Below are 22,103 nucleotides of genomic sequence, written 5' to 3' on the forward strand. Positions count from 1 at the left end.
TGGCACCTCTGGACTGTCGCGTGTCGATAGGTTTTACGGGCACGTGTCGTTTTACAGTCTTCGAAAGGTGTCATCGTTAAAAAGGGCTGAAGGGCGATCTGTTCTAATCATCTGGACACGTTCAGGCGCTGGGCGCCTCCAAGTCCGTGGTAGTCGTGCCGGCACGCATGTGTTCCGACCCTTCAGGGGAGGTTTCTGTTGTTCAGCTCTGTAGAGAGATAGCGGCACGAAAAGAGACACCGTACAGGGCATTGTGTTTTCGCCTTGGTTGCTCACTGTGTTCGGAATACGCTGGTGCGCCCGAGCCGGCAACCCTTGTGAGCACGCATCTTGTTGAGTGCACCTCCAGTGTGGGCCACCTCAACAAGGTAGGAAATTCGGCGAGTCGGAATATATTTATGATGGCCAGCCCAGCGTCTTGTTTGCGCTATCCATCACGGGGAACCTCGCCAGAGCGGCGCCAGCGCGTAAACGATTCCAGCCATCTTCCCCCTTTGTGGTGCGCACAATGTCCTGTCTAAAAGGGGAGCCGACACGGCCACATGGTTCCGTTTTTTAGACGGTAAGCCCCTGCACCCGTGCGCCTCTCTTTGTGTGGTTCAGTGTGTTGAAGTGTATGGCTGTGCGGAGATGAAACACCAGGACACTGAACGAGAGAGCAACGAGCGGCCAGCAGTGCATGGCCCGGTCGCTCGACTGTGCGGGTGCGCGAGCGAGATTGAGCTAGACGAATGAATTTGTGAGCGTGTGTATTAGCCTGTAAATAAGATGTCCTTGTAAATATAATGCTTTCGTGTTTTTAACGTGCGCATTTGAATAATTATCCTTCCAGTCAGTGTGCGTATATTTTCTAGTGGTCAACCACCAGGAACTCTGACAGCTTTGCCTCGTCCGGTCCCCAATTATGGATATCCGACGCTTCTTCAAGCGTCCGCGGATGTCTGACGGAGTGTCACTGAGCTGTCCGGCGGACGATTCTAATAAACAAGTGTAACGGGCTAGTTGGTATAGATCCATCTTCGTAAGAAGCGCAAAACCACACACAGGGACAGCTAGAAAGAAAGACACTACACAAGCGCTTGACTGCAACTAAGCGTTTATTCGGAAGCGCGACATATTCCGAATAAACGCTTAGTTGCAGTCAAGCGCTTGTGTAGTGTCTTTCTTTCTAGCTGTCCCTGTGTGTGGTTTTGCGCTTCTTACGAAGATGGACGATTCTAGTGTGGCGTGTGACGATTTTGCAGAAGTTGACCAGCCTAGTGATGCAGACTTTCACCAACGGACAGTGCCTGAGGTCGTCGCCACCATGGAAGAGGTTCCACCATCAGTGAGCTACCACGACACAGTAAGCCACGATGCTACTTCTCCTTGCTTGGGATTAAATAACAGTGACAACAGCAAGCAAGCAACTAACCTTTCTCAAGAATATGATTTGGGAGAGTTTCTAGACAAAGCTAAACTCGCGGGCATCCCAGACAATTTTAAGTTACGCCTTCTGACTAATCCATGGTCGCCAAATGCTACATATGACTTTAAGAAAGATGTAACACCTGGCAAGAGGACTTTTCGCTACCAATGACTGGCAGATTACGCCCCTTGGCTTGCGTATTTCAGCGACACTGAAAGGCGCCCTTTGTCGTTTCTGCGTCGCCTTTCCTCCAAATGTTCATCGGGGTACTCAAGGTAGCTTTATCGTGCGCACTTTCAGTAACAACAAAAAAAAAAAATGCACGAGGCGTGCAGGGATCATGGGAAATCCCAATGGCAACAGGAAGCAATGGCCGCCTCACGGAACTTTATGGGTGTGATGTCAGGCAAGAAATTACCCGTTGTACAGCAGATAAACAAAGCCCTGCACGAGTAAGTTGAAAGGAACCGCCAGAAACTATTTCCGATCATTTCCACCATTATATTTTGTGCAACGCATGACTTGCCAGTACGCGGGAAGCAGTCTGACAGTGGAGTTTTCAATGATCTCCTTGACTTTAGGGTAGAAGCAGGAGATACCCGGCTTCAAGAACACTTTGCATCTTGTCCTGGTAATGCAAAGTACACTTCCGCCCGAGTCCAGAACGAGATCATCACAATCTATGGCGACATCCTGAGGGAGGAAATAGTGGCTGAAGTTAACACAGCATTTGCTTTTTCCGTCCTTGCGGACGAAACTGCAGATATTGCAGGAACAGAGCAGATGTCTATAGGGCAGATGTCTATTCGCTTTGTTCACGAAGAGAGGAACGGATGCCTGCGTTCGAGAGCATTTTATGGGATTTGTTGAGTTGAATCAGCTGAACTCAGCTTGCATTGCCGCCGCAATCTTGAAGTTTTTAAAGGATGCTGGGCTGATTCTTTCGAACCTCGTTGGACAGAGGTATATGATGGATGCTCCACAATGACTGGAAGAGAAGCTGGAGTTAACAGAATAATACAGAAATAGCTTCCAAAGGCACTATTTTTCCACTGCGCAAGCCACAAACAATCTCGTGATCAACAATTTGAACGAAGTCTCTGAAATTCGCAGCACAATAGGGATCATCAAGCAAACCATAAACTACTTCCGTGAGAGCGTACTTCGAAGGAAATTGGTGCCCAACATTCCGATGCTGTGTGAAACAAGGTGGTCTGCAAAATACAAGTCAATTAGGATCTTCTCTCAACATTACGTGGCCATCGTTGAAGCCCTCGAGGAGCTCGCATCAATAGAGTCAACCTCGAATGCTGCAACTAGGCAACGAGCTCACATCCTCTACTGTGCAACGACAAGTTCATCTTTCATTGTCTGCTTGCAAATCGTAGCGAAGTACAGCGCACGACTGGAACCTGTTACGAACGTTCTGCAGAGTGTAACCATGAACTTTCATTCTGTACACGAATTCTAAGGGACTAACTTTCACTCATGAGCTTCAGACCGACAATTGTTTGCAGTTTTTTAGATATTTGCCCGGCTTTGAAAAACGATCATGTTTCTTGCGCTTACTTGCCTCGCAGCACAAAAGCGCTATTGTCTTATGATTGTTCAATGTGCATCGCTCTGTATTGCCTTCAATCTGCGTTGCGCGGGACGTGTTCGCACATGATGTACTAGCATTTGCACTTATTGGCAAACTCCAAAAAGGCTGGCTTTCCTCGGATGGTCTTGGTTGACGTCGCCGAGTCTTTGCTACGGAAAGTGAAAATCAGTACTCTGGAAGAGCACTTGAGAGAACGGGAGCGTGCAAAACCACAAGTTCTACCGTGCGTGCACAAAGTGAGCCATAACCTGAAGAAGGTGGCCACCAGCCGTGGAATTCCTGATGTGTTTTCCGCTCCAAATTAACTGGCACAGCTGTGCCAGCGAACCTCTAGTCCTAAGCAGCAAGGGTTCCAAAAGAGGCACGTGAAACCCTTCAGGCGGCGTGCCGAAGGTGTTGTCTACCAAATTCCTGTGAGCTGTGGCAATGGCAAGGCCTATACATAGGACAAACGGGACGTAATGACCACCTGAGGGAGCACGCCAATAGTATATTGGTAAAAGTGATGGTGCGCATCTTCCGGTGCATCTTAAGGCATGCTCATATGCGCCACGTTTCGAGCAAGCTAAGATTGTTGTCAAGAGCAGAGACCAAACGGCGAGATAACTTTTAGAAGCGTATCATAATTCAAGGAATGGGTCCGCCTGTGTCAGTGGCATATCATTTGTATCGTATCAATATGAGATATCCTTTTTTAATGGACAGCTTACGTATTGACATGCTGACGTCACAGTTTCACGCCCCTGCGCATGCGTATACGTTTTCTTGATTTCCAATCTTTGCCGGCAATAAACAGTTCGTAGTGTGGTGCCCCTCTGACTTTTTCCTCTGTCTTTTTTCATGTTTCTAGCTTTGCGCCAAAATTAACACATTGAGAGCGGTGCTATGTTTGCGCATTTTGCTCATTACGTTTAGTTACTTGTTCATTAACAAAATCCTGTGTATTTTCCAGCCCAATGATTCGTTGTTTCGATTTTTTTTTTCGCACGTGCGTAACTCAGACCATAAATAGTGCCTTTTTAGTGCTAACCTACCATAACCCCCCCCCCCCCCCCCCCCACCACCACCCCCACCCAGCGGTTGCCCCCCCCTGAAAAAATTTCTGCGGACGCCCTTGGCCTCACTCCATCCTGTTTGTGCCGCTGAATGCTACCGACAGTCTACGTGTGCTGAACAGGCAAGCGCTCTCCTTGTATCTTGAGAACACTGTGCCGAACGAGGTCAAATATGTACGGATAAATACAAGAAGAAACATCCTGGCAATTGATGTGATGAACCCGAGCGCGCTGAGCACGCTGCAGCAAGTAAGGCAGCTGGGAAACATCACAGTCAGGTCCATCATACCATCCGATGGTGCCACCGTAGCAGGAGTCATTTACGACATTGACACTGAAATCCCTAACGCAGACCTTCCTGTGCTCATAAAACCAGCGAGTGTAGACAACGTCATTGTGAACGTCGGCCGCCTTGGTAACACACGCTGTGTGAGAATAACGTTCCAAGGTGACTGTCTCCCCTCCTATGTGAAGGTTGGCCACTTTCGTCACCAGGTTCGACCATTTATCCCGAGACCTGTGCAATGCTTCAACTGCCACAAGATCGGCCACGTGAAGGGCGTTTGCACGAACTCTGCAGTGTGCCCCCGATGCGCAGAACCGCACTCGGAAGACAACTGTAACGCTGCCATATTGAAATGTCCTAACTGTCAAGGTGCTCACAGTGCTTCTTCCAAAGAGTGTCCGCGCATAAGGAAAGAGATATATATTATTAAGCAAATGGTGCGAGACAGCTCAACCCACAAAGAAGCCGCTGAAAAAGTCCGGCGAAGACGACGTCGCCGTCGGAGGTCTTCACGACGGACAACGTCAACTTCAGCAAGTAAGCCGACACATCAGGGAACACCGCCAGCTGCAGTTTCTAGCCTGGCAAATGCAGATGTTAGAAACCAGAAAACGGGCAGGTCTCTCTCTACCAAAGAATGGCCGCCACTTACACCTAGGCGACTTGAGGAAGAACCACAGCAGAAGCCGCCCTCATCAGGGCAAGCTGCTACAACAGAGGACTTGCGGAATACAGATCAGCAAGTGATTGCTCTTCCGCGACCCTTAATAAATGCCATTCGCGTGTTGTTAAACAACATGCACACAACGACCGCCAGAAATGCACTCCAAGTACTGGACGCTCTGAGTCCAGTACTGGCAGCCCTTGAGAAGACAATGGCTCACCAGCCAGTGTCATTCAGGGAAGGGGTCCGAAAGGCAGCGATTTTCCATTGGAATGACCGGGGATTGAGATCACGCATTGCTGATTTCCGTCGGTTCGTGTACACCAATATGTTTCCCATCATCGTCATCTGCGAGCCGAACTTACCGTACGCCATCAGACTCTCCGGATATGAATTATTTATGTCTTCTACAACTGCTGAAAACAGCAAGGTTCTGATGTTTATTCGCCGTGACCTCACCTACTTTCATCAGCCGGTGTCCCATCACGACGACAATCAATATATATGTCTTACAGTGAAGAAGAGACTTACCGTCACTGTTGTGGGCGCCTACCTATCTCCATCAAGTCGATTTGACCATAAAAGACTACAAAGCATCCTGTCAACAACTCCCCACCCGTGCGTTATCATCGGGGACTTCAATGCTCATCATACACTCTGGGGAAGTAGGAAGATCAATGCTAAAGGCAGAAATTTGGTGTCCTTCGCCTCCGACAATGAACTTTTCTTGTTAAATGACGGCACTCCAACGTTTCTCCGTGGTTCAACGTATAGCAGCTGTCTTGACTTGGCGTTTGTTTCACGAAGCCTCGTCAGGCATGCTGGGTGGTTTCCGGACATAGAAACGCACGGGAGTGACCACATTCCCACATATATGTCAAGATTCAAGGTTTATCCCCTTCCAAGATACGCGATAACTTTCAAAGAGTGGATTGGACAAAATTTCAATCTCGCATGGAAGAGCAGTGTCAAACGAATAGGTCACTCGACTTAGAGGAAACAATCAAGAGCACGATACACGACACTACGCGTACTCTCACATGCACTTCGAAATTAACGGAATTCGACATAGAGTTAGAGCGACTTCGAGCGATTCGCCGACGTGCTGAACGAAGACACCGACGCACGGGGGCAGTAGAAGACTTGCGGACCGCTCGACGTTTACAGAAGATCCAGCGCCGGATAGATAAGCTTGAATCGCAACGTTGGACTGTTTTCTGTGAGTCGCTTGACCCTCGTAAACCTCTATCGCACTTGTGGAGGACGGTACGAGGTCTGCGCACAAAATCTATTCAGCGGTCCCCATTCAAGGCTCTAGCCCTCTCCCAAAAAAGACCAGATATAGACGTGGCCGAAGAATTCTGTGCTAGATTATCTGGCCAAATGACAGCAGCAACCAGCTTACTACTCTCGGGCAGTTGTCCGCAACAACGTGATCCCCGCATGGATTTCCCATTTTCCATCAACGAACTCAAGGCAGCACTAGCTCTGTGTGTACACACGTCGGCACCAGGGCCCGACGGAATTTCTTACAGAGCCCTGCGTCATCTGGGTGAGCACGCGAGAATGTTTCTCCTAGATATGTACAACGAATCTTGGAGAGATGGCTCGCTCCCGACAAGCTGGAAGACCAGTCGCCTGGTTCCACTATTGAAGCCTGGCAAGTCACCGTTGGAGCTCTCATCCTACCGCCCGATTGCACTGGCCAGTTGCGTAGGCAAAGTTATGGAGAGGATGATCCTCGGACGCCTGGAGTGGTACTTGGAGGGCAACAACGTCTACCCAGATGCAATGTCAGGATTTCGACGTGGTCGATCATCGATTGATAACGTCGTTGACCTGGTCACCTTCGTTCAACACGAGAAAGGCCGTAAGCGTCTCTGCGCTTCTTTGTTCCTCGACGTCAAAGGGGCGTACGACAATGTTACACATCAAGCAATCCTCACCGCTCTCGAAGAGGTAGGAATAGGTGGTCGGATGTATCGCTGAATACGTAGTTACATCTCAATGCGATCCTTTTTTGTGAGCACCGAAGACGGCCAAACCTTTCCACATTACAGCTACCGTGGCGTCCCCCAGGGCGGCGTACTCAGTCCTGTATTGTTCAATCTAACGCTGATTGCCCTCCTTGAGCACCTTCCAAGCACAGTGAAGATATCAATGTACGCGGATGATATCTGCATTTGGACGTGCACCGTAACACGCCTGCAGTTGCGAGCGAGAATTCAAAGAGCTGCCGCTCAAACTGCCCGTTACCTCCGTAATCGAGGCTTGGAGATTTCTTCCGAGAAATGCGCCCTCGTGGCTTTCACGCGCAAACCTATGAATAACTACGGCGTATTTATCAATGGCCGAACTATACCGTATATTCGGTCGTACAAGTTTCTGGGTGTCATAATCGGCAGGGATCTCTCATGGAGCCATCACGTTTTGTACATAAAAAAGCGGTTGATCGGCATCTGTCATCTATTGAAGTTCTTCGCAGGCAAGACTTGGGGAATGTCACCAAGTGCTATGCTACAGCTGTACAGGGTACTTTTCCTCGGCTTCCTGCGCTACAGCTTGCCCGCGTTAACCAACGCAAGCAAAACAAGCCTACGAATACTACAAAGTGTTCAGGCCCAAGCGCTCCGAATTTGCCTAGGCTTGCCTCTTAGCGCGTCGACGGTGGCTTCTATAGCGATCGCCAGAGACCACCTCATCAAGACACATATTGACGTCGAAGCACTCAGGACACATATAAGGCATCTTGCTCGGACTCCCTGCCACCACCTAGCCTCTTTACCAGTAGACCGACCATGCACCTCTTTTTGCCGAACGGTAGCCGCATATCGCGAGTCTTTGCCAACAGGCTTCACGCCCGCTGCGAGACCTTCAGTTCCTCCGTGGTGCCTGACTCAGCCTATCATCAGCCTGGCGATACCCGGCATCCGTAAAAAGGCAGATATGTCGTCACCGGCTCTTAAACAACTCGCTTTGCTCCTGTTATATGAGAAGTACCGAGGCTCAATGCACGTATACACCGACGGCTCCGTTATGACGAACAGCTCAACCGCCGCTGTCGTAATACCTCTGAAAGCCACGACAATCAAACTTAAGACCTCTCACCTTACGACATCGACAGCAGCAGAGCTCGCAGCGCTTCTTGCCGCATTACATTTCATTATACTGATGAACGGACACAAAAATGGACGATCTTCAGTGACTCAATGGCGGCACTGCAATCCCTTCTGTCACCTTTAAGCCGCGGCCCGCACGAGCAACTGGTCTTTCAGATTGCAGAAGAGACTCACCATTTAATTGAGAAAGGCCATGAAATAACTTTTCAATGGATTCCAAGTCACTGTGGGATTATCGGCAATGAACGGGCCGATCAAGCTGCCCGTTCAGCCCATACAGAAAGCAGTCGAATAATAATACCGCTCTCTAGGACTGACGCTGCATGGAAGCTCTGCGTGCTTGCTCGTCAATGCACCACGTCGCAATGGAACGAGCCGCACTTCAAGCATGCGCGACTATATTCCCTGGACCCAACTCTCAGCCTTCAAATTCCTCCAGGCCTTCGCCGACGTGACGCTACCCTCCTGTGCAGGTTATGGTTGGGTGTCGCATTTACGCGCGCGTACGCGTGCCGCATAGGAATGGACGACACCGCATCATGTGACCACTGCGGCAGTGATGAAACAATTCAACATATTCTGTGCGACTGCCCACAGTACTGTTCACAGACAGTCACTTTGCAACGCGCTCGATAAGTTGGACGACCTCACTCTGTCGGAAGAAAGAATCCTGCGCCATCGACCGGACCAAACGTCACAGAAAAAGGCTGTGCAAGCGCTACTGCGCTTTCTGCGTTCAACTGGTCTCTCAGAACGGCTCTGACTGGAACGTCTTGCGTGTGTGTGCATGTGTGCGTCTTAGGGGCGAAGCTCCTTATAGCGGCACCCGTTCGTCCCTCGTAGCGTAGTATGTAACCAGTCTTACGCTTTGACCTGCAAGGTGGTGCCGGTGGGAGATTTTTCCTGTGCGTTGTTGAACAATAAAAAATTCGCAGCGTTAGCTAAAAGCCGACTTCTTCTGTCTATCATTCCCATTAGCAACCATTCTTTACCTCCAAGGTAGTGGTGAGATTTCTCCTGTGCGTGATTAAACAATAAAAATTTTGTTCAAAACGCCGTTGATTGATGAAATAAACCAACAAAAGACGCCAGATGGTTTGTAAAAGCAAAACGAAAGAACGCCAGATGTTTCTAAAGCAAAACGAAAAGACGCCAGATGTTTTCTAAGCAATGGTTTTCTAAACAATGAAAATTCACAGCGTACATGTAAAATTGAAGTGCGCTGCAAGTCGTCATAACTCATCGAACCTTTAGTATAAACGCGCCCGATCTCACGTCGGTGATGATGTACTGGGCAGAATTCACGGAAGATTCACGGTTTACCGATGAACCTCCGCAGCTTCGCCCACTCATCGTCATTCACTCCGTGGATATGCTGCGATTTTTTTTTTCGTTTTCATTTTATTTCACTCTCTCTGTCCTCTTTCCGACCCCTATATCCCCACCCCCGTGCAGGGTAGCAAACCGGTCATTCGCGCCAGGTTAACCTCCCTGCGTTTCCTTTTCATCAATTTCTCTCTCTCTTTATTCGCAAGAAGGACGTGGGGGGCCCTCTTGACCCTCCCAGCAGTGGTGGCTGCTCTGCACGCCCTGTTAACAAAACTGAGTTGACCATGAAGGCGAGCAAGCAGCTCACCCATCGTTCTACACCAACTTGGTCTATGGAAGGAATGTCAAACACCCTGTCTTTTTCAGACACTATTCAATCAGTCACCACAGAAGGCGCCAAAAATCAACACAAACCTCTTTACATAATGTCCAGAATGACACCATACGACCAAACTACAGCTTCCACAGAGCTGCTGTCTCAGCATGAAACAGAACACAGAAAGACTGCAACCAGCAGGGCAGTGCATGCCGTTGTGGGCCAGAGCCACTCTTTCCAGTTGACTTGGCAACTGCCGTGTACTGCCGAGATTGGATGGAGCACAAGCTGTTCAGAAGCAGACAGTGAGACTCAGTGTTTAGTGTCAAGTCTTTCCGTTCTTTATTTCACACTTCACACACAATAACTGCAACAAAAAGCATAGTTCTCTGTACATTCACCAGAAGTTATAAATAACAATGGCAATGGGATTGGCTTTAGCCATGAGTGAAAAGAAAGAGAGGTAATCAAGGCTAGAAAATGAAATGAAACTGTATGTAATCAGAACTCTTACTTGTAGCAATTAAATGCAGGGGAAAAAGAAGATGCATAAAGAAACTGAACCAGTGGATTGAATGCAGAGTCTGTCTGGCATAGTTGTACGCAAGTCGTGATTTTATAGCATTATTAATAAAACATTTCCATAACTACGCTTCAGTGCCAATCCTTGGCAATGGGTAAGCGTGTGCCGTTCTTCCAAACAGGGAACAAAAATGTCCTATGAAAATGACAACGGCAGAGATAGCTTTGACTCATGATGGAGCTCAAGGTTCCAGAAAAATGAAGAACACATTAAATTAACCACAGTTGGGTTTTTTACTGTGCACCAACATATCCATAGATAATCAATCACCCGTACTGAGTGGCACTGTGTTGGCACACCTAGACAGATTGCTGGTGTACAAGCTAAGACAGAAATGTGATAAAAGTGTTTCACTATGTTGATAATTTTGTCACGGCGGTTAACAATGATGAGAAAAATTTTTTCTATGATGTGACGCAAATATTGGCGATTTTCGAGGAGTGTCTTTGCCCTCTAGAGGTCACGCATTAGGTGCCCGAGCATTATAGTCTAAAGTTTTTGGACTTGAAACTTACATTCTTGCTGAATCATACATGTCGGATGTACGATCCACATAGCGGAGAACCGTTTATTTTTATTTAGGTCTGCTCATACAAAATTGATGACGAGGGTAATTGTCAGCACATGTCTTAACAATGCTCTCAAGAAGACGTGCGCACCCCATAAGTAACAGCTTCGATGTGCAAGTGCTCTGCCTTAAATCAGCACGGTATCCTCCAAGTGAGATTGTGACTGTGGCCGAATCAATGAGCAGAAGACAGAAAGCTACGGTCAGTCTGTGGAACGAAGGCAATCAGGTGAGTGAGCATCCTCAAAAGGTGGCCTTCATTATGCATGGCATTGCTCACAATCTCAAAAAGATTGGTGGTGGAGCTAACGTTAAGGTTGCCATGTCGGCTCCTGTAAGACTCTCAAAGTTGTGCCTCGACACATGTCCAGTGAAGAGGGAAAAGAGCAAGTGTCTTGTCAAACACCCATATGTTGACTGCATGGCATCCGTTTTCTTGTGGTAGGCCATGCATTGGCCAGACAGCTTGTTGCCTAAACCATCACCTATGTAAACATGCCATTAACCTAAAGGAAGAAAATGATGGAAACTTGGCTGGTCATTGCCACGAGTGAGGTTGTAAGCCATTGTTTAAAGATTCCAGGACGGTGATCGGCTTAGACGAGAAATTGTTGAGGCAGCCCGAATGCAGTGTACAGGTAGTAGATGTGCTGGCACAACCTATTTGACCACAAAGGAGCTAGCCTTCCTGGGGGGGGGGGGGGGGTGTGTGTGGGTGTACTGTGCATGCTTTTGTTTAAAATTTATCATGTGTTGGTTGTGAATAAGCTATTCATTTGCCGTGTTTGTTGCGGTCTCTGATCTAAACCATAGTGCTCCCAAAGAAAGCAACAAAATTCCACTAAAGAAGGCAGGGAGGCACGATCTCCCCGATGCTATTCACCGCATGCTTACAGGAGATTTTCAGGGCCCTAGATTGGAAAGAGTTAGGAAAACAAGAGCACCTTGACTTAAAAGGGTGTTGAGGAGAGCTCGTTGGTCCATTAGAATACACAGCACTTAATGAATACAAACACATGGAGGCAAGGAGCAAGAACGGGCGCTGGCTGCCAACGGTTGGTTGTTAACGCACAATAAGCCAACTGTTGGCAGTCAGCGCCCGTCCTTGCTCTCACCACCATGTGTTTGTGTGTGTATTAAGCGCTTAGTAACGTGCGATTCACTGATGACATTGCTTTGATGAGTAACTCAGGGGGTGAATTGCAACTCATGATTACGGAATCAGACAAGGAAAGCAGAATGGTAGAATATGCAGAAAACTAAAGTAATGCGCAACAGTCTCGGAAGAGAACGGCGCTTTGTGATAGGTAGCGAGGCACTGGAAGTTGCAAAGGAATACTACTTAGGACAGGTAGGTAACCTCCAGAGCCAAACCATGAGACTGAAGTAGCTGGAAGAATAAGGATGGGATGGAGCACATTTGGCAAGCATTCTCGAATCATGAATGGTAGTTTACCACTATCACTCAAGAGGAAGGTATATAACAGCTGCATTTTACCGGTACTTACCTGCGGAGCAGAAACCTGGAGGCTTACAAAGAGGGTTCAGCTCAGACTGAAGACCATGTAGCGAGCAATGGAAAGGAAAATGATAGGTGTAACCTTAAGAGACAGGTAGAGAGCAGACTGGGTCAGGGAACAGATGGGTGTTAAAGGAGCACTGACGCGATTGTGAGACATCGCAAAAGGGACATTTCCCATTTCCTTGGTATGCTGTGTCCACGCTGTCCACACACCGGTGTCGGAGAACACATATAAATTATTTTAATTTGACTTTGAAGTTTTTGTCTCTGAGCATCTGCAAGCCAGCCCCACTGCAATGGACATTATGCCGACGAGTCAAGACTGTTCCCCCGAGTTGGCGAGTTTTGCGTCATGCATGCAGCCGAAATTGTAGAAATCACTGTCAGGGTCACTGGACGACCATTCACTCATCGTTGTTTATGTGCACCACGAGCAGATGACGGATTTGCCGCTAGTACGTCACGAGTTTCTGTATCTCCGTGACGTCACACTGCTATGAAACGACACTGAAAAGCCACCCCCTCGATATCGAAACCGAAAGTGTCTTTTTAAGGTGGCGCTAATTAAAATATATACGATGCATTCCCAGGCACCACAATAGTCGTTTTAGGTTTCTCGACACCAGTATTTTTATTTAGAGCAACAATCGGAAAATTTTTAAAATTCGTGTCAGTACTCCTTTAAGGACATGTCAGTTGAAATCAAGAAGAAAAAATAGGCATGGGCAGTGCATGTAGCCCATAAGCAAGATAACCGCTGTTCATTAAGAGTAACAGACAAGATTGCGAGAGAAGGCAAACGCGCGAGGGGGAGACGGAAAGTTAGGTGGGCAGATGAGATTAAGAAGTTTGCGGTGGCAGCAGCGAGCACAGGTCCGGGTTGATTGGCAGAACATGGGAGAGGCCTTTGCCCTGCAGTCATGATGATGATGCCATTGAAGAAGTTCTCAAAGTGAAATAATACTTGCTTCTGTGTAATGCTAAGAAAGAACTAGCTTACTACTTGCTGCTTCAGTGCGAAATAAACCACTTCACTGCATGGAACGTGCTTATGCCAGACAAGTCTCTGAGGTGTGCGGGCTCCCTGTGAGCGATGCCAATTCGAATCCGACTCATCCCCATATTTCCGTTCATACAAAAGCGTCACAGTGCCAGTTTTCCCTCTAGGTAACTGTATGGACAAAGTATGCTCCATCTGGTTAGTGCTTTACGGAAGCAACGGAAATGCAATTAATGTCACTGCGGTAATGCACAATAAGACCAAAACAGAAAATGTGCCAAGGATTGTTGCTATTTCCTTGAAAAGCAGGATTTCACTACATAAACAAAGAAATCCGCAGGTGCAACAAAATCTCTTATAGTTAACAGAGAGAGTTGTAGTGCACAATTTATTATACATCATGACATTTTCAAAAGAAGTTATGGTGTACAAAAAAAGTAGATGTTCCTGGTAAAGCATATGCAGTAAGTTGAAGCCATTTCCTTGCCTCAGTGCAATGTCCGAGAGCATAGAAATAACCAGTGTTAATGGCAACCTGAAAAAAAAAGTGGCTAACAAGAACATTTTTGTCTAGATGGTGTTGCAAAATACTTCCCTTCTGGCATTTCTAAGAAGAAAAAAATTTCCGCCTTTGATAATGTCATAGTTTTCTGGTGGCGATAACATTTTCAAAGCTTTTGGAAAAGCTTGCTGATGGATGCAGCATCAACGAACCATAGCCCGAAATCTATCTTGCACTCCATTGCAAAAATTGCGATGCAATGTTTCATGCAACTTGCAGGTGGTACACACCAAAAATGATGAGTACTCGAGTGGCAATGCAAACAGGAGTTGTGCGTCCACTGTGCACAGTCACTAGAGAGAAGGAAGAAAAGTGCACGCCAGTAGTGCACACATCACACAGTAGGCACTATGAAATATCAGGCACCAACACAACAGTTGTGGTAGCACACACCAAGTCACACATTCTCAAAGTAACAAGCACAAGAGCATGTTACCCGATATATTTTCTAGCATGGAGGAGACCCTGCGCATCGTATTGTACACAAAAAGAAAAGCTGGTTCTTTGTTGAAGTAGGCACATGTAATTCACGCACTAGCACTGACTAGAGTCTGTATGCATTCTTCATTGGACACGCTGTTCCTGTACGAAAACATGCCTCTCACGATATACGTCGAGGGAAAGAGATGCCTTACAAGTGTAACAAACAGCCGAGCATATTTTGCCACTCAGCCACACGTGACAGAAGTCAAAGCTACATCTGCAAGTACCTTTGCATTGAAGACACGTCTCCAATTGCACGCTTATTTGTTCATTTATTTGCAGTCAAAGACCAAGCATTGCTCAAACACCACGTCAGGGGCACATATTGATGCATCTGACTGCGTCACTATGTGTCATGAGGCAATGCTTTCACCTGTCTTACAGTAGGTAGTGCCTTGCCTGTGCTCCAATACTCCCAGCTAGGTGGACTGTGCTTACCTTAAGTCTCATTGTAATTCTCACCTAGCCAGCTACACAGACAGCTTCATGAAGACAGCATCGGAGACGAATACGATGCAGGATACCTTGCTGTCCAAACAAGATGGCAGCTGGGCGGAATTATCGGATAGCTCGGATCTCGCCAATAAGTTACAGGGGTAGCGGGGCTTGGGCTAGTTGGTATGTCATGACGAAATGTATAGCGCGAACGGGGTACTTGGACAGACAGAAAAAACGAGAATAATAAGATCAGTTGGAACTTCCAACTGATCTTATTATCCTCGTTAACTTCCTCGTTAACTTCGGGCACTAACTTCCAACTGATAATAAAATCAGTTGGAAGTTAGCGCCCGTCCTCGTTTTTTTGTCTGTCCAAGTACCCTGTTCGCGCTATATGCCTTGTGCACCACCTATAGAGGCGCCACTGATAGCCACCTAGCGGGCGCCGCCGACAGTACGTGCGGGAAGCCGAGCAGACGACAGCGCTCTGCACAGCTTTGCTGTGAGGAGATGAATGAAGTTCGCGGCTGCTATTTCCCCTTCGTGCGGGTGCCAGACAAATAATTCTGCACTGGCAGCTGCAGGAAAGGTGCGGGCCTCTACGAAAGTGGACTTGTGCATGATGTTTGTCACGAACGAGCGCTTACCTAAGCGCACGTCGCCGATTTCGAACCACGGCATGAAAGCCTGGCGCCGACGGTTCGTGCACGACAGAGCGCGTGCATCGAAAAAACAAGTATAAAAAGGCACCGGGAGCGCGCCCGCGCGCCTCTTACCCTCTCCGCAGAAGGCGCCACCGACACAGCCAACGAATGCGAAAGATCGGGATATTCGAGAAAGCAAAGCCGAGCCAGCGGCGCCGTCTGATTCCGCAGACGAATCGGTGAGAGGATCTCGCCCTTTCTCTAGCTTTCGCAGTGCTACGCACAGAATCATACGCACTTTCCCGAACCCAGGCGCGAGCCAATACAGGCAATGCAAGCGCAGCAAGCGCGCGGGGCCATAGTCAGTCAGTGAGGAGTTAGTCGGCGAAGAAGTTATGTTGTTCTAGTGATAGCATCGTTCGCTCGACCGCAGAAGACGTGTTGTTTGATGATCTAGTGCTGTGAGTTAAGTATCAAGAGATGACAGTGACAAGTTTTGAAGAGGGTCGCTGAGAAGACGTGATGACCGACTGCGGAGGAGAACGAACGTCCGCGTGGAGTGAATCGTCATGCCGGTGAATATCAAAGGTGCGTCGCGCAGACCAGCGTAACAAGATCCAGCTATGAGGTGCAGCTCGTGGTGAACATCCGCTTTGTTTTGTTTACAAAGGTGACGTCTCAATCACTCCTTGTTCTTTCTGAAGTCAACCATTGCTGCATTTCTGTTTCTGTAAATAATAAATATAGAACTTAGCTTGTAATAGCGCGGTACATGTACCGCGCTAGTACAAGCTAAGTTCATGGATGACCAACTCGCCCGAACTACGACACTTCTGAAATATAGAACGTTTGAGCGAAGTGCCCTGCACGGCGGTCGAACCGAACCAACGCATGCTCAGGCTGATAACTTTGGTCGTCTACCAGTGTCAACATGATCGAGTGCATCCAGCGAGCACCGATATGGCAGAACGAAAGCATTAGAACAAGAAGCGACGTGTTAACCCGCACAATGACAAAGCGGCTCGTCTTTGCCAACGAACATTGGCGATCCATTGCTTCCATCGCTCTTGCTCAGGAGGCCTTGCGGTAAGTGAGTAAAACCGTGTTCCGGGCGCGTTTTTGTAGGTGTTTCAGCACTCCACTCCACAGCAATTGTTATTCGACATCCCTTGAAGTTGCGGCCACCACACATACGACGAACGTTGCTTATTTCACTACGGAAACGTGAACAACGCGGAAACACACGTACAACGACGTAGGAAACCACGGCGGCCGTCTGCTTGCTTTCCCGAGAGCAATGATTGAGTTCGCCGCCTATGGTGCTTCCGTCGGCGCCAATAAGGTCGTCTGCCCACATGTAGGCGCTTCTTTACACACTTAATGTAGGCTACACGAAGTTTTTCATAAATTTGAACAAGAAAGAAGGTTAAGAAATGACAATTCAGTTTTTTTCCTTGTCGATACGAGGTAGTGCCACGACAGGAGCTTGATGCTGTCTCTTCTAAGCTGTCAGCGTAGACTGTCTACAATCCCAAATTGAAACATAGCCCTAGATGAAACGCTCGATGATGCCACGTACATAGCACAGCACATCACACCCCTGTGGGCACTATGAAAAAAAAAAAACAAACATGCCACACAGAATAGTTCTGGTTGCACTGTTGTCTGTCGGTTCCTTTGATTTATCTTACAGGGGTGCACGAAAGGAAGCTAGCTTAACCTAGAGTCATTCTCATTAGTAAGTCATAAAGGAAGCGAAAATTGGCTGCAACTTTGCAAGTTCAGCTACAGCTACGACAGCATGGCCACCAGGAAGTAAGTAACAAATAAAATAAATCACAGAGACCACCTCTTCTGGTCAGCTCTGCCATTCACGCAAGTCCAGCTGGAGCTTGATTTCCTCATTCTTCTGCCATGAGAATTCCCAGCTTTTGCAAGCTAGTTGGTAGCACTAGCAGTAAAGAAATGCCAGACTATGTTCTCAATACACCGCACTGCTCACATCAGCTGCTGTGCACTATTGGATGGCGAGACGACACCTAAACTTATACCCCAAGACAGGCCTCGCTTTTGACATCCTAGAAAGCAGGTGCAATGTGACAGTGGAAACAAACGACACACGGGTGCAAGTCAGGACTTTACTACATAATGCACTAATGATGTTGCTGGAACAATCATTCCCGCACTAGCGACTGCACATGTGGAATGAGCGTGGCTCATGGGGGCATCAATCGTCATTCCCTGCATCCATGTTTGCGAAGGTGCCGGCTCAGCCTGTGCCCGATGTTGTCCGAGATAGGTGGTGAAAAGATACATGTAAGCCTTTACAAGGTCCAGTGGTCAGACCCTTTTTCCAAACTGTGTCTGCCTGTGATATCATCCCCATTCGGCCGTACCACGAAGCCATGATAGTGAGGAATCAATGTCACAATAATGGCAAAGAAACATGACACATCAATTAATCCTCAGAACAACATACCCAGGTTAGTAATAAAAATGATACGCCATGAAAAAGAAAAGTTATAAGTAGAAGTGGTTCAGGCGTGAACACTGAGAATGCCTGGTCCGTGATGAAGACTGAGACAAACATCACGAATTCCGTGCTTTATACAAATGTGTACCACATCTTGGAGAGCTTTCAGGAAAGAAAGGCTGCAAACAATGCATATACCATGCCTCAGCCCCTAAACAAACTGTGAAATATTTTATCATTTTGTAAAAAAGGAATACTAGCATACCTCTGAAAAAGTAATCAGCAGTTTGTTTGTGCAAAACAAAAACACCTATCCTAGCGTAACATTTAGCACTACGTGGAGCAGTTTGTGGTGGTTACAAATCACCCAGTCTTATCACAGATACAGGCTTTCTTTCTCTGTCACACACGCCTTTAAAGTACTGCAATTTAATGTTGATTTGCATTCTCATAACCCAGCAGACGGCTAGCCCATCACTGCAACGTAAGTTGATCCCTAAGTATGCAAATAAACTTTCTTTGACGCCATCACATGTGCTCAAATCCACTATAGATGAAGGTTTGTAGCTAAGACTCAAAAGGTACCTCATTACCAGTTGCAACAGGTGGCCAGATCAGGGCCTATGAAGAGCACTATATTACTGCGAGAATCTCAACTGAAAAACTTAAATGTTACCGAAGGAGACAGCAGCGAGCGGTCAATCAAAAGCCACACTGGCATGTTGCAGAGCAGAAGTGCAGTGCTGCACTGCTCATAGCGTAAAACCTTTTCAACACTTTCCAGTCACAGCTCGCACAATGCAATTGAGCTCAATAGCACATTTCCTTTTTTTACATCTGTGCTTTCCTGCCTAGCCAAGAACTGCAGGCAGCTGTTCCACTGTTACTGGAGTTAGCTATAAGGTGCGTAGAAGTGGGGAGCCTTTTCGTTAGCACACAGGGATGAAGCGAATGAAGCTAGAGAAATTCATCCATTTTGCAAAACCTCTATTCTTCAGTCAAAATGAAAGGCAAACTGAAGCGATGGTCTCAGCTCAAGTCCACCTTGCTTCGAATTTTCCCCTTTGTGCTCCACTGTTTCATGACTGCGTGGTGCTGACGTATTTTTACATACGTCTGTCAGAACATTGTAATGGCCAATCAAACACGTATGACAAAAGCAATTAACGATGCCTATGAAAGGACAGCACTCAAGGCACACGACATCTGAGGCGCTTCCTTTCGCTCCACCTTCAGATAAACATGGTGAACACAGAGGCCGACTTAATGTTCAAAACAAAACACACTTTCGGCTCACACACAACAAAAACACCTGCCATTTTCAAGCTGCATTGTGCGATAAAAGAAATATGGCAACTGTCAGTTGGCAAATAAACACACAAGTCACTTTAAAAATGCTTTAAGTGGCACTGTCTCCAAGATGGGCCACAATAAAGACTTCCAACATAGTAAACACACTGGGTGCAATGTATATGCTGCAAGTTCAAGGCCACAGGCTCTCATCTGTACCTTTGCAGGCAATCTGTGCAATGGCCGAAGGTAGGGCATGACTAGGATGCAATTGACACCTCTAAGCGGAAGGCCAGCTCTGCTCTTACACAGACATTCGAGGTGACACTGCCATAATTACTTTGAACACCACTGTCCTTATGGCCTCATTAGGAATGACTGAAAGAGAACAAAGCACACCTCTGCCACCACAGCAGAAGAGAAAGCTGCGACTACACCGTCAATTTCAAGGGCAAAGAGAAATGCAGTATTTACAAGTGTTGTGCCCACCGGCATGCTCTGTACAAAACCATTGATATGATCCAGACTTGTATCAAAATTATTCAGAGCCACACAATGGGCTCTGTCCTACGTTCTCAAAGTAGCGGATGGGAACAAACTTGAGAGTGAAAGGAAGGCCCTTCCTTGTGTCTTTCCTTCATGCAACCTCTCACCTTCAGGTATGCACAATAAACTAGGCCAACAACGAGTTCAAGCGATGGAAAAAACACTTCTCCCCACGGGAAGGGGAGCACATGCAAGGCCAGGGCATGACTGAAAGGCAATGGAAGCTAGCTGTCACGATGGAGGCACAGCCTTCTTGCTCGTCACACGAGCTTGCGGCGCTGCAATAAAGTGCTTCTTCCACAGAACAACTACTCATCCATTTGTCTTGGAGCAAAAAGCAGAACAAGATCACTGCGTGAAGGCATAACAAGACTGTACGTCACACCTGTCTTGATCTTAGAAGGGCTCACCTGAAAACCCAGGAAAGAAGAAGCCAACGCCAATGTTTGGCTCTCTAGTGACTTGCTCTGTCAAAAAGATGTTCACAATAGTTCCACCCCATATCAGACAACCTCGGGCAGAAAGGCAGCTCAGAGTCTTTCCTTGCCAACTGTTCATGCAGCCAGTTTCTGGCCTCAGCTTGCAGTCACACTGAACCGACCTGCGAATCAGGCAGCAAACGATGGCGTGGAACTTGCTCTCTCAAGAATGACAGCGACACAACTATCTTAATTCATCACCTCCTTCAGGCGATAAAAACAGGAGTCTTTTTTTTTTTTTTCACCAGTAAGAAAATTAGGACATGAAATTTGACAAGGCGTGCTTCCTCCAGAAGCCACGTGATTGAGGCCACAGCGGTTCCTAGCTGGCGACACCTCTCCACTGACTAGACACTCTTGAGCTTCTTGGCTGGAGAGCTTTCGTTTTCCACCATTGGTGCCTGACTCACGATGGTGGCTGGCCAGCCATTGGCCAGAACCATGCTGTACCCGGCCGAGGTTGGACGTGTCGAGCTGGTCGAAGACGAGGATGGCGACGAGCCATTTTCAACAACCACGTCACAGCTCAGTGCACTGTAGGAGGCTCCCTTGGCTCCCATGCCCAGGAACTGCAAGCACAACCAGTGTTTTGCTCAGCAACAAATGCGGCCTTGCCCTTCCTTCAGACAAGCCAGCTCAACGCTCTGGTTACATTCTTTTTTTCATGATAAAAAAAACCACATGCACTAGTGAGCTGAAGATTCTTATCAGAAGGGTTGTCGGAGATTAAGCCGTACTGGTGCATTTTCCGCCTGCCACCCTTTGTGCATTTCGGGTGCTTATCCGTAAAGACATTGCCGCACCGGCTGCACTGTGCCGTTAGCGCCGTGACAGTGGCTCTTCCGATTTTTGACATGCTACATCCCACCACACTCTGGCATTTCGGCAAAGCTGCCTTTCGGACTCTGCTACGTGCACAAACGGATCGACTCACGAAAGCACTGGTTCGAACCTACGAGATAATAGATGCGGCAGAGGTGGGCCTTTAATTAATGCCGTTTCGGACCTGAAATTTGGGCAGGAAGTATGAAAAATCGTACGCCGAAGATTTTCAGCGTCCGAAAGTTCAGACATTCTGATACATTGATGTCTATGGGGCAAATTAGGAACTCCGGACTCGAAGGAAGCACGCCCTTGTCCACCAAATCAGTTGGGCCTCCGCAGAAATTGAAGGAGATGTTGAGGAAATAGAGTCTTTTCCTTCCACGTGTAAAGTCTTGTCGACACCACTTTGGTTACACTAGATCATGTAAATAAATACGATTCGGCCTCTGCATTGCCTCATTCTTGATAAGACAACAAGGAAACACCACATCTCCAGTGCTTCACCAACCTAGCCAAAAGAAACGCTTTCATGTTGCTATCTCATAAGAATATGCTTAGGGATCCTCTGCAACCTTTTTTCTGTAATTTTGCTTTGAAGTATTCGAAAAATATTCGATTCAATTTGCACTCAAGCTTCAATATTTGAATTCGCTCCACACCCAAAATTTTGCTATTCGCACAGCTCTAGTAATTTACTAATATGGGAAAAATCACTGCTCTCTTTGTGTCCCTTTAACTCTGCCACTTTGTGCAAAGATCATGTGATTCCCTCTGACAAAAAGGAGTGTTCCACACTCGTCGCCTTGGCTACGAGTGGCGACAGAAATAGCCGACGAAGTGGGCAGGAATGCGTGCATTCTGATTAGGCTGCAGTGTCGGCTTCTTCTGCTGCTGCTGTTATTACGTTGTG

General features: G+C 47.4%; 1 protein-coding gene across 4 annotated transcripts in view; it reads right to left on the reverse strand.

The window, feature by feature from the left end:
• Positions 1-9,863: 9,863 nt before the first annotated feature.
• The window catches only part of LOC119404002 (DNA-binding protein RFX2), a 478,787-nt gene continuing 466,547 nt past the window's right edge, over positions 9,864-22,103 (reverse strand). For all 4 annotated transcript variants that reach the window (XM_037670630.2, XM_037670633.2, XM_037670631.2 and 1 more), the window contains one exon: positions 9,864-20,937. In XM_037670630.2, coding sequence (XP_037526558.1) covers positions 20,716-20,937 — 222 coding nt within the window. In that variant the 3' untranslated portion in view covers positions 9,864-20,715. The remainder of the gene's footprint in view (positions 20,938-22,103) is intronic.

Source organism: Rhipicephalus sanguineus, chromosome 9 (genome assembly GCF_013339695.2).
Source record: "Rhipicephalus sanguineus isolate Rsan-2018 chromosome 9, BIME_Rsan_1.4, whole genome shotgun sequence".
Taxonomy (NCBI): domain Eukaryota; kingdom Metazoa; phylum Arthropoda; class Arachnida; order Ixodida; family Ixodidae; genus Rhipicephalus; species Rhipicephalus sanguineus.